The sequence below is a fragment of the Eschscholzia californica genome, unplaced genomic scaffold (genome assembly GCF_041429995.1).
Source record: "Eschscholzia californica isolate CP2 unplaced genomic scaffold, dmEscCali1.0.p SCAF_5, whole genome shotgun sequence".
Taxonomy (NCBI): Eukaryota; Viridiplantae; Streptophyta; class Magnoliopsida; order Ranunculales; family Papaveraceae; genus Eschscholzia; species Eschscholzia californica.
Window position 1 is genome coordinate 8,888,133 of NW_028238472.1, and position 16,670 is coordinate 8,904,802.

General features: G+C 34.8%; 1 protein-coding gene across 1 annotated transcript; it reads right to left on the bottom strand.

Annotated features, from left to right (window-relative positions):
- Positions 1-9,595: 9,595 nt before the first annotated feature.
- On the bottom strand, positions 9,596-15,587 carry LOC147536831 (Tetratricopeptide repeat (TPR)-like superfamily protein). Its single transcript, XM_086641911.1, has 3 exons — positions 15,520-15,587; positions 14,669-15,192; positions 9,596-11,256 (listed from the first exon to the last, which is right to left on the bottom strand). Exons 2-3 carry the CDS (start codon positions 15,056-15,058, stop codon positions 10,003-10,005), a joined length of 1,644 nt encoding a protein of 547 aa, XP_086498037.1. The 5' UTR covers positions 15,059-15,192; positions 15,520-15,587; the 3' UTR covers positions 9,596-10,002.
- Between the last annotated feature and the right edge of the window lie 1,083 nt (positions 15,588-16,670).

Below are 16,670 nucleotides of genomic sequence, written 5' to 3' on the forward strand. Positions count from 1 at the left end.
TTTAACAAGAAAAATGGGTCTCACCCAGCTTCTATTTATAATCACATTAGTGGTCATTAATGTTGGTTAAATTACATAAAAGGGTTTGGCCATTTAAAATATGACATGTATGTCCTTTTCTTATGAGATGGAGTTCACTCTTTTTCTTTTTTGAATTTGAATTTATGGGTTTTCTTTGGTTTGTGCCAAAGAATGACTTTTTAATAGGTAATCAACCAGACAATCAACTTTTATATTATCCCACTTTATATTTTAAGGATTTATTTGTCCTTCTTATTACTACTCAATATAATTTGCCTCTCGAACAATAAAACAAAACATGACGATAACAAATGGTTAAGTTATGAGCAATATCTGCAACTAGTTGCAAAACTGAAACAACTTTTATTTTTGAATAGGTGTTTATTACGTTACCCAAATTAAACAATTAAGTCATTGACATGATTTCTTGTCTCCGTAAGAGTCTGGTCCGTGTGGTGAGGGTTGTGCGCTTGTGATGGCCCTCCTCCTATTCTCCAACCACCAGGGGCCCTAGTTACTATTTAGAGATTTTTGGTATAATAATATAAGAGAGTGTGACATCAGACATGGATGTAACTGTAACTGTCGAAGGGTGGTTTTTTCTATAGAGATCGCGTGTTTGAGTTCAGCAAGAGAAGTTTACATTATTTTTTTAAAGAGTTCTCTACTCATCATGAATGCTTGGTCAATATTTTGATTTTTTCTCTACTACAATTATCTTATAAAGAGTTTTATACTTAGCACAATATGTAGAAACGGTCTCTTTCACTCTCTTTCTGGTGGATCCGTCTAATCTTTCTCTCATCCTCTCTCAAACCATTTTTTCCCCGTCTAATTCTTTTCACACGAACAAAACGTAACCTAGATGTTTATTATTTTTTTTACACTTTAATTTATTTTCTTAAATTTCAAAATAATAGTTTGTGAAAATAAACGACTCGCAAACTAGAGAAATGGAAAATGTTAAGTCCAAATTTTTAGCATCGTCGTAAATTGAGATTGGATTCATCTGTTATTCAATATCTCTTTGCAGTTAAATTATTAAAAGAAAATATCACTTTGTGAACAAAAATGTTGTTTTAGTTGACTTATTTCAAAAGATGACATTTCACATTTGGCAGGCAAACTTGAAATTGCCCGCCACGGCTGTGTCAAGAATCAGAGGCTTGTGGTTATAAAACTATCCTAAAACTATTTATTGATAACTACCAAATACTCAGTAAAAAAACACACAAGTGTGTTCTTCTTACTAATATGAAAACATATGAGAATGGCCATGGAGATATCCTACTTAAACCACTACCCAAGCAAGTGTTGCCTTTTACTTTTTCGTCTCTTTAATATATTTGTCATAATAGTATTATTATTGTTTAAACATGATTAATATGGTAGATTTTGTTGGTGGTTGGTTTTTGTTAATTTAGTTAACCAACTATATATTTGACCTAAAAGTGTAAATGAATAATAAGTTGTATATTTAGAAAAGGTATAGGGGTAATTTGAAAATGGTAGAAAACGATTCAATAACCACAAAATGTGTTAGTTTCAAGATAACTTTTTAGTTCTGACTTGGTTTTGAGGTAATACCTGATTTCGGTTTTATCTTCTAGGTACAATCGAATGCTCTAGACTCTAAGTTCTAGGTTCAATAGAATGCTTTTGTTCTAAACTCTAGATATAACAGAGAGCTCTTGATTCTAGATTTATACATAGTGGAATGCTCTCAATTTTATAATCAGAAGAGACGGAGAGACCAAACGAATTCATCTGACATTTCCACTGAGGTGATCATATTCTAAACACACTAGAATGCTTCTGACTTTCTCTATAGAGCTAATATTTTTGACGCTAAGGAATATAGAGCTCTTAGGTTGTGTTTGATAGGAATTTGGAGAAAGGAAAAAAAACAGAGAAACATTCACTCGGAGAATTATTTACTCCAAGAAATATTTTCTCCGGACACCAACTTTTATTTTTCGACTGTTTGGTTCATTAACGTAAAAATCTTTCTTTTCCTATTCCTATATTATTCACTATTTGTTTCACTCCCAAAAAATGGATATGACATTAAAAGAATATGATTGAGCTTCAAGCCCTCACCCAATAACTTGCAAAAATTGCACCATACAACTCCATTACTGGACTTGTAGCTAGGGTTAAAATGATAGCTCTATCTGGACTACCAAAGCGTGAACCTCATAAACAACTTTCAACTTTTAACATCAACCTCTGAAAATCTAATTGTGTCTGCATTTGTCGAAGCACAAACACAAGATCTATCTCCAAAAGTAACAAGATAAAACAACAAATAATGAAGTTCAAACTATAATCCAAAGCACAGACTTAATACATCATCTCGATTCATCTTCAAATTTAAAAAGTTTTCAATGTTGTTATTAACTTCAATAAGAACATCATTCAAGTTAGTAGCACATGGTTTTGTTGTTATATTATAGAGAAAAATTAATCAGTTGAGAGTACTGATGGGTTGTTGAAGAAAACTTGGGTTTAGAGAGATGAAAGGATGAGTAGGTAAGGGTGAATTTAGGTTATGAGGTTTTAGAGAAGAAAAGAGAGATACTGGTTTTGGTTTTGCAGTGGCTGCCATTAAAGTAGGGAAGTAGAATTAATTAGGTTAGAGAGGGAGAGGGAGAGAAAGAGAGAGATATGACCTGGATTAAAGTAGGGAAGTAGAATTAATTAGGTTAAGAGAGGGAAATAGAGAGAGAGATAGTCTCGAGTTTCAACAAAAAAAAGGCATAGTCGCAAGGAGAAAAAAATTCTCAAATAAAAGCTGGGTAAGAGATTCTTCACTTTTGGGGAAAACGATGGAAAAAAATGTCACGTGATTAGCATTTTCCCTTTCCCTTAATAACCTATCAAACACATAGAAAATTTAGATTTTAGAGAATATGTTTCTTTTTTCCCTAGAGAAAGTGTCTATCAAACACAGCCTTAGTGTTTAATGCACAGGTGAAAAAGAAATGAATTTTGAAGTTCATTTGGGTCCTTTTTATAGGTTTTGAATAGGCGGGAGCAAATGGACACATTTGTTGGCAATTGGGACACATTTTATTACGGTTAAGACAAGGAATGTGGTGTTTAGGGTATAACAGCTGTCTGGAATACTCAGAGTTGTAGATTTAGAGAAAAGTTCAAATAGAGCACGGTTTGTTGGATCTAAAAGAGATACCGTAAGTGTCTTGAAGGTGGACGATCTCTAGCCATTGGATGGACGCTATCGGGACCTTCTACAAGGTTGCTCGAAGTGCGTCCCTCTTGTGCGAAACTAATGTTGAGCGTCAGATTTTAGCATTTTCTTCTTTGCAAAACAGATCCCTAAATTGATTGTATGTTCTTTGGGATAAGACGTACGCAATGGCGTGCTCCGCTTCTAAGTTTGACGAGTTGCACTGAGCTAAAATACACTCGGATTCCAGCAATTCTTAAGTCTGTCGATCTCAAAAGAAATAAGCACAGGTGAAAACGGAATGAACTTTGGAGTTCGAGCATCCACTTATCGGAGATCTTCTCAGACACCTCTGTCACTGAGAAACGTTTGTCAGGGTCTTCTGACACATATCCCACCTCTTGCATCTTTTGTTTCTCCTTGTAGCCTTCGTTCTTTTGCTTCAACTCTCTCTTTGGACACGCCGCTTTAAAGTGGCCAAGATCACCACAACTAAAGCACGTTTTTTTGAAAGAGCCTCTAGATTTGGATCTAAATTTCCCGCCATTTCCCTTTCCTCTTTCATTACTCCTCCCCCTTGTTGCAAACAACCTTTGTGCTTGATCCTTGTCTACTCCACCCGACGTCATACTGCTAGTAGCAACCTTACGAAGGTCATCTGCCAACAACGAATTTCTCGTCTCTTCCATGCTTAAACTATCACCAACAAAAATCAAAGTTTGAACAAGGTTCTCATAGAATTTAGGCAATGAAAGTAACAATATGATGGTTTGGTCCTCATCCTCAACCTTAACATCAATATCGATGTCAGGTATCACTTGACGAAGAATCAAGTTTGTACGAAGGAATCAGTTGTGGTACTCAGTAAATTATGCTTAGTACAAGCATGATGAACCTGATTCTTCGCCAAGTGGATCGCACTTTGACTATCACACCATACATCTATACACTTCTGCTTAATCCCTAGATCATCCAGAAGACCCCACAACCTATCCTAGAAGTTGATCCGATGTCAGGTATCAATATGAGGGCTCGGTCCTCATCTAAGCTCTGATACCAATTGTTAGTACTAAAATCCGGGGAAGCTATCGAATCTATCCTGAAAATTTATCCGATTATGAAAACTAATCGAAAAGCTAAGCTAAAAACTAAATATGCAAACAGAATTAACGAGGTTCGACTTAAAGCCAACGTCCTCGGGCGAATAAGAAAACTTTATTGAAGGATAAATGAAGACGACTCACACAACCCGCAAGTTCGTCCCAAAGATGGTACCGTATAGAAATTTAACCTTCTATACTAGATCTTCGACGACCGAGAAACTAAACGCCGCTCAGAAACAATGAATAAAATTTCTCTCACAATTGCTTTCTCTCTCTCTAGCTGCCTATTGAATAGTTGCTCTTGGGTTTTTGTGTGTTGTGTTGTGTTTTTTACCAATACTCAAACCCCATATATATAGCATTGAAAACTAACTCCAATCTTGAGTTTTGAGCAGTTTCCAAATTTTGAGCAGTTTCCAAATTTTGAATAGTTTCCAATTTTGAGTCCAATTTGGAATTGTACTCTCACCAAACCCTTCCAATTGGAGTCTCACCACCGACTCTCACAGTACAAATAGCAGTGACAACTCAATGAGAGGTCCAAGTGTGATACATTTTTTTTTGTTGCAAGTACTAATATGTCAATAGAAAAATATTATTACAGTAAAGTTGCATTAGAGAATGAAGAATAACAATAAAGGTCCTATTACATTTATGATTTCTAGCCCATTTCGCCAGTTTATCTGCTAAAACGTTGCATTTTTTTTGAAAGAACATTGCACTTTCTTTGAGTATAAGTGAATTTGATGTTATGGAAATGAAGTAAATTTTTTTTAAGAAAAAGAAGAAAGCTTCTTCATATTGGTGATGCGATATTGAGACTATAACTTTTTAATAACAATTTTGTTTAAGAAATTAAAAAACTAATTTGACGTCTCCATACTGGTTTAACTAAAAAAAAACAACACTTGATTCTTCAACAAGAACAACACTTTGACATTACCCTAACAATCACTTTATATTTCTCATAGATCAAAACAAGAAAGAGGTTCTCACTTTATGATGTATGCCATATATTTTGAAAATAAAATAATCCAAACAAATCTAATGGACCAATTTATTCATTTGTCCTACTTCCCTCCATGTTATGATATTTCTTTTGAAATTTGAAAAAAATATCCCCAAATCTTCTTCAAAATATTAATTAATCATGTCTTTTATTATGCCCCACCAACATGTACCTCATTACATGGGTGCAAACACTTAATTGATTGCCCTAAAAATATTACTATATACATATGACTTGCAGTTTAACAAAAAAAAAAAATATGACTTGCACAATTTTTTAAAATTTAAATTTAATTTATCCCTAATTTGGTTGGAATTTATGCCATTTAAATGGCCGGCAAAAAGGTCTTTTGGATTCAAGGATTATAATAGATGGTTTAAACCCATAACAATATCAATTTTGGTTCAAAGTTTAACTAAATTGAGATGATAGTTAGTTTATATTAGCAATTATAAAAGTATGGAATTATCATTTTGTAATTCGATGATCACAGAGTTTCTTGCATACTATTTCAAGATATACTGGCTTGAAAAATTACATCCCCTTCAACAAAAAAAGAAAAAAAAATTACATCGCCTTCAACAAAAAAAAGAAAAGAAAAACTACATCGGTTAATTTTGTAATTTGAGCTATATTACATCGCCTTCAACAAAAAAAGAAAATAAAAATTACATCGGTTAATTTTGTAATTTGAGCTATATTTAGGGGGTAGTTCAGGAACTTAAAGAATGAATGAACCAACATGTCAACCTGTAAGTATAAAACGTGATAGGAGTGAGTGAGCATGAGTAGACAGTAGTTGAATTGGATAGAGAGGTACAGCGGGTGGATCACACGTACGAAAAGAGATATTCTTTGTCCACCCCGAAACTCCAAGTCATGACTCATGTGGCGTCCATGTGAGTCTTCCTCTTACAACGACCCGTTTACTTCGCTTAACCCTACCAAAATAAGCACAAACCAACATTAATATAAATAAACATAACCCCCTCCACAAAAAATATATATTGAGTATAATAATGATCCAATTTTTTTTGATGAGGGATCCAAATTTTTTTGATGAGACATTAGTGATTACAAAATTGTATAATCATCACTCAACCAACAAGAACATAATATCAATTGAAATGATTAGTGTGCTAGATGAATTTATTGATACTGGTAAAATAATCATGAGACGTTGGTAAATTTAGAATTTCATATTTGTGTCTTTAAATTGTTTACGAATATCAATACAGTTATTTCGGAAAGCGTCTCAACCTTCATCTAGCAAGGTTTGAAGAATCCTACTATCCTAAATGGAAGGGACTCTCGTTAGCATAAATACAATGAGTGACAATTGTTGGAAATAAGGAGGTTAGATCCATGGAGAATTTATATATCACATAACTAGAATATTGTTTGTTTTGTCGCGGTATGGAGAGCACTGCCTTAAAAAGATTTTAAAACAACTTCAGTGCAAATTGTATTCTTCGGCCACTCCCAAGGATTTACCACAACTACGGGTTTATTCTCGCACTGAAGAAAACAATATTGGAGGTGACAAAAGTCTGCTCAACACTTGGAAGAAGATGAAATTCGTTCTGTGTCTCTCTGTCAAATTCGACTAGAAGTTATAGCCCCTAAAAATAGTGTAACCGACTAGGAAACGTGGAGGAGATGATAAGGGTGTTGGCTATAAACTCTGATAAAATCACGTGATCATGGTTTATCCCACGATTTTCTATTAACAAAAGATAAGTTAAAATAGAAGGTAGTTCTATTAAAATCCGATAGGGCCAGGAAACCAAAGTCCCCAATTGAGAGTCCCTTTGAAGTAAGGAAAACTCGAGTGGCTACATCTATATGACGTACCAAAGATGTTGCACGAACTGACTTAGACAATTCATGAAAAACCTAATATCAAGCCGAGTTACAATGACACGGAGAAGGTGCCCAAGAAGATGTTGGAATGAAGTAAGATCATCCAAAAGAGTACCATCTTTCGATGGCAGGCACCTTCTCAATATCCATCTGCATTTTCCCAGCAAGTTACAACTCAGCGCGGAAAGAACAAGTTCCTTTATAAGAGTAATTCTGTCAGCATCTGTATCGTGGAGGAGTCCTGATAATAATTTTAAACAGGGTTGTAGCTGAAGACAATGATTTTCATTGTCATCATTGCATGTGATGATGGTACTATTAACACAAGGATGCAAGTAAAAGTAGGACCATTAGAAATAACGAAAAAAAAGAGGTTGGAAGGAGTACTACGAAAAGACAAGAAAAAAAAAATCCTACCAAAGATCCTAATTCGCTTTCGCAGACAATCACGATTCACTTCACACGTGCAATAAACCGTTAAACTCCTAAGTTTCCCTAGTGGACGATGAGTTATGTTTCGTGAGAGTATACAACGAATACACTTACAAAATTCATATTTCAAAATACAATATAGTCCAAACTATTTGAAGTTAAGATGAGTCAAAATATAACTAGTTCATCGAACATCAGACTTTTAGCGAACTAATAGATAAAGATCAAAGTTAAAATACTATTCAAATACTAAAATTTTCTCACTAGTAAGCTAGACTCAAAGTATCCATAGCTACCCGGTATGAACACCATTTTAGCTTTAACAAAATAAAACTTCAATCACTTTACATTTCACCTCGACTTCGGCCTCACAAACATACACTAAGAAACAAAAGTTTTGTTTTGGATGCTAAGAGTAATATTGTGGCTGCCTATAGAATAACCAAACGTCTTTTCTCGGACCAACCACAAACATCTCGTGATCACCCGACCAAACGATGTTTGTGACTGTTCTTGTGGTGGACCAAAGGTTTTAGTGTTCCGCTTGAAACACTTCCCGTTCGTTTAAGATGAAGGGGGTTCGGGCGGAGGAAACTCTTTCTTTGCTAGAGTAGTGAAGATAAAGAGAAAAATGTCACGGTTTTGAGAGAGAGAGAGAGAAATAGTGGTGGTGGTGATGGTCGGCCACAGCAAATGAGAAAAAAGAAAAATTGCCTCGAAAACTTAATCTCCTCAAAATTTTCTTATTTCTCCAAAGCGAGACCTGGTAAAACTAACAAATGTGTAGCTTCTTTCATTTCTTTATTGCCTTACTAATCATGATTTGCAAGTACAAGTATCACCCTCACTACCTCAAAATGTAAGTCCTCATGCTACACAATCTCATGATTTGCACAGTTCACTCTCTCTCTCTCTCTCTCTCTCTCTCTCTCTCTCTCCTTCACTTTTCCATCTCCCTCTCATTTACTTTCTCTCTGTAAATTGTGGATGGACTAAATTATTAGCCAAACTAGTAGTAAAGTACAATAACAAATATATACATATTTTTTGGTTCTCTTCCTAATCCATAGTCTATTGAGTTTTAGGTTCAATGAATTTAGCAGTCTATTATATATATCTACCAATCAACATGTTCTGTTTCTCTCTCTAGGAAACACAAACTCTCTGAGTTTGGATTGGGAAATTGACCATCCATCAACCAGACATTAACACATAAAAACAGAGCAACATGGGGTGTGGGAGGTAAATTCTGTCTCCATGAGTAAAGGCATGTTTTTCTGCAATTGTTTATAGCCTCTTAAAATACTCAATTTGATTCAAGGTAGTGTAATATTAGGATAATTCTACATTGCTTCTTGAGTAGACATTATAAATGTAAATAAAAAATTCCGCCTCTTAAAACTACGGTTCAAAACCACTTAACTAGTACGCACGAGGAAAATCTTGTTTCAAGTTTTTTCTATTGTCTACATTAAAATAATAGTCTTTGTTTTTTTCGTTAAATTCAAATATGCAATACGAGTAGAGTACTGAAATATTTCAAAGTAGATTTCTAAATGTTTTTTTTTTATCTTAACTTGTCGTGTATATAACTTCTTTGAATGCTGGATTGGGTCGATTTCGACCTAAAGTAGTGTCTTAATTAACATGTCATTGTCTAAACTAATCTCAAATGACTAATGTGCTTCCAACTAAAACAAGCTTAGTTTAGACTTAAACTAGTCATATTCACACAAGTAAAAAAAAACACCACCTAAATGACATATTAGTGGCCTTCGATGTTTGAGAGGAACTTCAAACATATCCATAAAAATTCATCAAGATTCTAAAAAGATGCTCAAAAAGGTGATTACTCTTTTCTTTACCTTTCTTTATATTTTCAGGTGTAGATTAGCTGAAAGATGCTAAAAACTAATAAATCAAGAAAAGCCTGTAAAAAACAGATAGAAATGAAACTTCTAGGGGCATCAAAATATACAAAAGGGAAAAAAGAAAGAAAGATCAACAATATAAAAATGTATCAAATACATCCAAGAAAGGGAAAATGGGTCCTACTCACATGAACACAAAATGAGATCTAATCTTACACTCTGTTGCAAATTGTATGCATCAACTTGAACATGAATAGAAGATGGTGGGATCCACTCCCTCACCCCCATTGATTATTTTACATATAAAGAAACTTCCTCTGTTTTTTTTTTTTTCAGTTGGTTGCTGCAACTTTCTGAAACCATAATCAATCTCTCTTCATCTTCATCTTGCTCTCAAAACCATGGACATAACAAAAACCAGGATAAACCCTAGTTTGGTAGGACCCATCTGACATAGATTAAGTTTAAAAACAAACTGAAAGAAAGCAGCTTTAGACAGTTAACATGTTCTTATTACAAGCTTCCTTGAAGTTGGTTCAGAAGCAAATTAGATTCATTATCATCATCATTATCATCTCTCTGAACACCATCTCTATTCAAAGATGGCTTAGAACCAAGATTAGTCTCAGTACTACTTTGGTTTACCATTGACATGTAAGCTTCATTTTCAAGACAACCAAGCTGTTTCAGTACCTTAAGCAAAACCTCCTTACTTTCCAAATCGGATTCTTGATCACAAAGCGATAGAAATGCAGATATGTTTGCAGGCTTGGGCCTCCAACTTTCTGCTCTTTCAGCTGATTCGACTTCCTTTAAACTAGATAGAGCTCCAGCGATTTGTTTTTTCACAATATAACCTTCCATAAGAATTTCCCAAGTGTTCGCGTTTACTTTACCTCCTATTTCGATCACAGTTTCGAGAAAAGCTTCTGCTTTATCTATCAATCCTTTCCTAATATACCCACCCATTAGAAGATTGCAGATTCTAGGATCATAACTTGACCTAGCCGACACCCATTCTTCGTAAATCTTTTCTGCTCCTTCGATATCGTCTAGTCTGACTAATGAAGCTATCATTGCATGGTAACCTAAGTTCCAAATGTTTGGGAAGTTTGATTTGTATATTTTCCATACCCGATTAACCTCTTCTTTATCACGCAAGTTTCCGTAGAGACTGATGAGATAATGATAAGGGATTCGATCACGACCTGTGATCCTACTCTCAAGTTTCTTCAAGCAGTCTCTGGCTTTGTTCATCTGGTCTAACTTCATATACATGGTAGCCATTGTGCTATATGTAGTCCAATTAGGGTAGATACTAGTGTCGAGCTTCATCCGTTGAAGAACTTCTTCCATCTGTTCTGAAGAACCCATAGCTCCAGTGGTGGTTACCCAAATGTTATAAGAATATATATCTAATTTTATATCCTTTTCCAACATCTCTGAAATCATTTCAACGACTTTTTCGTATTCTTTGAGTTTCATGTAAAGAGTCATCATCACATTGAAAGGTAGTGAGTGATTGGCATAACCTTTCTCTCTCATTTCAACGATCAAGGACTCCGCTTTCTCTCTCATCTTAGCACGCACATAGGCGTTCAGAAGAGACCCATATGTGCGGTTGTCCTTTAGGGGATCCGAAAGGCGTAAGAAGTATTCTTCGGCAGTTGGAACTCCATGGACTTTAGAGATTAAATCTAACTCAATTGCTGTATCACTGGAGGATAATCTAAATCTATCTCCTTGATTATGCATCCATTCGTATACCTGCGGAAATACTGTAAAAGTCAATTTCAGGATAATAAAGAGATACACTTGAAAAAGTTAGAAATCTATTTCAGCAGCTTATCTTTATTATCGAATAGTTAAGAACTTAAGATAGTAAACACGAGTCATTGTCTTTAAGTGGTCGTATTGTGTGTTTTGATGGTTCTCTGAATATTAGAACTGTCGCAATTTCTTGACACCCAACTTGGGAAGTAGATATTCATGGTGGGGTTATTCCATTATTGCAAATGGACCAGGCCTCTAGACCCAATCAATATATTACCTATCAAATGCATAGCTTCTATAGCCAAGATTAGGCCCAAAAATCCTAGCAATTTTGTAATAAACTATTTCTAGGTTGCCAATTCCAAGTAGCAGTGATAATACACTAGTCAGTTGGCCATTCACCTTGTAACAAACTCAATAGTCAATGGTGCTAATCATTTGCTAAGTAAAAAATTAGGATTTTTTTTTTTCAAATTCTCTATTTGGTAAAAGTTCCAAAGATAAGCTAATGTATTGATCAAGTTGAGAGGATCATAACCACTATCACATGATCGGTATTATAAATAAACGTATTAAACGCATATTCGTGTGAGCTGAGAGAAAGATTCGTTTTTGATAGCCCGAGAATTATTCACGAATTTTACGACTATGATTTTAATTAAGATGACAAAAAGATATTGAAGAATTCATGAGTTCAATATAAACTAATAAATATTTACATCCAACCACGGTCTAATATTTATATTTCTATGAAACACTCAAAACAGTCGAAAACCAAGTAATTCATTATTAATATCAAAATATGACTTTGTTTGAGAGAGCTTCCTTAGTTTGTTCTTTCAAACATGGTTTGAGACTGTTTCTCGGGGGCAGGTGTTTGGGTATTGAATATGGTTAGCAACTCCCTTAAGTGGCAAATTTAGGTGCATGCAAGGGCATATATCTATTCCAATACTGTTGATACCTAACACTATCTAAACATGAAGCTTGTGATGAAACATGAGTAGGGGTAGCAGAGGCCAGATCGGTTATGGTTTCCTGAAACTTCAATTTTTTTCATGCTAAAGAAGAATTCTTAGGGTTATCTTAACTGAAGAGAATATGAAAAGAAATTCAGATTGTAGACTTCCCCAGTGACATAAATAAGGTGGATGGGACTACTCCGAGCTGAAGTCGACCTTGGTCCTGTCGTTGCCAAGTTATATTAATGCAGCCAAATGAGCTAGCCACCAGCGGGATACTCGAAATGCCCATATATGGTTTATTAGACGTTTTGAATATCTATTAAGACAACAACCGTTAGCGTTTATAAGGATCAGGGTTGAGAAGTTCTCAAGTCCAAGTACGACTTTATAAGTCGGCCAAGCCATGAGCTTATTTGTGGGGTAATGTAATACTAGATATCTTTAGTCTTTGTTTTGGCCACTTCCAGATAAAAGAAATAAAACCCACCTGCTTGTTATCCATCATCTCCTTTCTTTATGATTATATGCCTTTTATCATGCTTAAAAGTTGTTACCTTAACCGCAGTTTTCCACTGAGCTACACTAATAAAACTCATCTTTACATAGAATCTTCTCCTTTTAAAGCACAAGTAGATTGTATTTCTTTCATCAGCTAAATGAGTATATATGAAAGAAAGGGAATGCATCCAAGAATTTACAAACCTAAATGATATAAAGCTGTGAAATTCAGTTCCATAAATCCAACAGGTTGGCAATTAGAAAATATTTGGTCATCTAATCTTTGGCTCTACTGCCTCCTAGCTAAGCTCAGTATCCTTCCTTTCTTTCCATGTGAACTGGCAGAAGTAAAAGTAGACAAATTTCAGTATATTGGACCATATTCTACGAAAATTATTTCCTTGAATCATCACAAGAGATGTTTGAAACTGACCAGCTCACACAAACAACTTTCCTAGGACACAAAAACTATATGAAATAAAGATACTGATGCTTGAGTTATATAAATATATCTTGGTTAGGTTGTCCATCGTTTCAATTCCGTCAGGCATATTATACGTCGTCGAAATTGAGTGTGTTACACCAAAGGGTGAGCCCTTTATTACATTGTATCGGCCAATAAGGGTTCGCGGATAGTATAGGAAAATATCGTATTATATTGCTCAGTATATTTACATCTAATATAAGTTTATAAAATATGTATGCGCTACAGAATGAATACAAAAATTGTGGGAAACAAGTAGGTGACTAACACTTTTAGAATTGAATGTTATTTTACCAACTACCTAGGGCATAATCAACATAAAAAAGACCCAGCTTGGTGTGACTAAGGTAAAAAAAAACCAACGTTGCTAAAATCGCATATTAAAGCCCTCACCAGACACCACAAAGGAACAACAACACCAAATCCACATTCAACCATCATCAGCTCCTTCCTTGAGCAACTAAACCCAATCAACTAAGATCAAATCTCAAACTACATTTGGTGTCCCAGATATTCAATTTTATTTTAGACCTAGATGTGAACAAGATGGTCACCTCTTTGCAATTAACAATGACAAAGCTACAATTACTTTTCACTTTTCAAGGCTCAACAGACTACCAATAAAATGTCCTCAAAGAACAAAATCGCGTTTGTGATTCCAAGTTAAAGCTGTGCTGAAGTGAATCGTGTCTTCTTCTTCTAATGTTTTTGCATTATAAACTTGTCTTATACTAAATGGAAGGCTCAATGCAGAGTAAATCATAATGGAGAAGTTCGCATCTGATGACTGCGGAGAAGTTCGCATCTAATGTTTTTGCATTATAAACTTGTCTTATACTAAACGGAAGGCTCAATGCAGAGTAAACCATAATGGAGAAGTTCGCATCTGATGACTGTGGAGAAGTTAAAGAATCCAATCCAGGCATTTGGCTTCAACCAGAATAACATTATCCATCACGATAACTTTTGGAGTATAGATTCAATAATGGGTTGGCGAAAACAATTTATGTTTCACAGGTTAGTCAAGTGGCATATGGGAACCATCTAATCCTTGTATGTAAATGTGTTTGCACAAAATTTTCTTATCTAAACCTAGCTCCTGCATCTAAAACTTTGAGAAAGGAAGTTAGCCGTGAAAAAAACCCGAAGGTTTCTAGACGCTTCAATCTCGTTTCTTTCCCCTTGCTTTAATTCAAAATCCCACCATAAGTGATTAAACTACTAATTTTACATCTAATCTACTATATAATCATCTAATTACCCTCACTTACTTTTGACCTAATCTTCCTCATTTGGCTTATATTACAACACTTTATGCATCTAATTACTTCTTATAGCTACTTGAAATCCAGAATAATCATATCATCAATACCTCTAATATTGCATAAATATAGTCAAATCATCATCAAGCAATAATCCAATAACTAAAATAAGTAATTGAACAAAAATTTAAATTTACCCCAAGAGCAAGTGGAAATCGTCGATACTTTCTTAATTCCTTGACAACCCGACAAAGTTCCCATTTTGTAAGTTTCCTTCCTTCTTCCTCCCATTGATTCAATATAGAGGAAGAACCAAGAGAAGGGTCCTCCATTAATGAAATCCTCCGATAAAGTGAGCTCCATTTTAGAGCTGGCTTTTGTTCATGGTCAACAGTACCATAGTTATGAACATCAGAGATTGATGAACAGGTGATTGATAATGGGTTGGTTTGGTTTCTGTCAGTTCGAACGAGGGTAGGGAAAGAAAAGCCATTTTTAATTAGGGTTAGGGAGTAGAAGAATGAAGATGATGAGACAGAAAGGTTTTGAAGAGGAGGAGGAGGTGAAATTGTTGATTGGAGCAACATTTTGGGTTTCTGGAAGTGGGATAGGGAGTGAAGTGGGTTTGAGGGGCCAAAAACGGTTTTTCAAGGGATAAGTTTGTGTGGGTGTGACTTGTGAGTGTGAAGGAGGCAAGGAGCCCCAAACATAAAATAAAGTACTTTTGTCCACCACCCTTTGGTGTAACGGATGGACACTCCTCTTAAGACCATGAGGTCGTGGGATCGAGTCTCGGTGGAAGCAGTTGCCATCAAGATTTATCCTATGTAATTTAGGCTATGAATAATGTAATAATTTGTCGGGCTTGGCCTCTTCGTTGTCGGGCTTTAGGCCTCTTTCATTCTCAGTTTAAAGTAGGCGGTTATCGTGCTCATTACATCTCCATGATGCATCAATGCCTTGTAACGACTAACGTAGACCGTAGTCGAATTCTCAAAATAAAAATAAAAAAAAATAAAAATAAAAAAAAATAAAAAAAATAAAGTACTTTTAATAGAGTTATTTTGTCAAAGAGGCAGACGTAAATCAGGAGTGATGAGTTTCAGACACGAAGATATACCAACATGACTAACTTGATTATCTAAAAAGTAATGGACGTCCAACAACAATTAATGTTAGTTAGCTCTCCTCTTAGTAAAAAAAGAAGTGAGATGCTCCAAAAATACTAATTTTATTTACTACCTTTTGATGTCTCAAACATTAATTTCTCAAATTCAAATATCCTTAACACTATTGTTACAATTTTTTGGAAAAATATTTAAAAAAATCTAAATTCTTTTTTAGTCTAGATTTTTTTTTTTAAAAATCCAATTCATTCATAACATATCATCTAATAGTAACGACGTCAAACAACAATTAACCTTAGTTTTTTTTTTGTTGAAAAACAATTAACGTTAGTTAACTATTTTGTTAGTAAAAAAAGTGCGATGTCCCAAACACCATTTTCTTTAACTTTTGATGTCCCAAAAATTAATTTTTCAAATTCAAGTGTCCCTAACACTATTGTTGTAATTTTTGAGAAATATTCAATAAAAATCTAATTACAACTATAAATATATATTTACATAAACATGCCAACCCCACCTCTTTCTCTCTCTAAAAGGTAATAGGCGTCCAACAACAATAAATATATAAAAATAAAAAAAATTATTTTTAGAGAGGAGAGAGGAAAAAAATTAATTAATTTTTTTTAAATGTGTGAAGGTCGCCGGTCGGCGACCTTTGCCGGAGAAGACGATGAGGTGACATAGAGAGGTGATGAGATAGAAGAGAGAGAAATGTTGACTGGTTAACGGTGTTATAACGGTGAGTGAAAAAGAGGGTCATCTGGGTATTTTTGACAAAGTAGGAAGCTAGGCAAAGAAATTGGTCACAAAGTTGGGTGTTATTTAGAAAATGACCCATAAATATATTAAATGAAGAGATAGGGACAAGAGGAGGAACAAAATACTTCACGTGATGAGAGGAAAACAGAGGGGGAGGGGTGGACTTAGCATATGAGTATAAAAGACATCGTTGTAGAACGCTATACAAATTACGTTCTTTTGGATCCAAGCATGAGTGGCTATTTATCTTTGGAAAGTTGTGAGTTTGGCGTAAAGTTTAAAGGCACTTCGGGTTAAATTTTACCAAAATGTG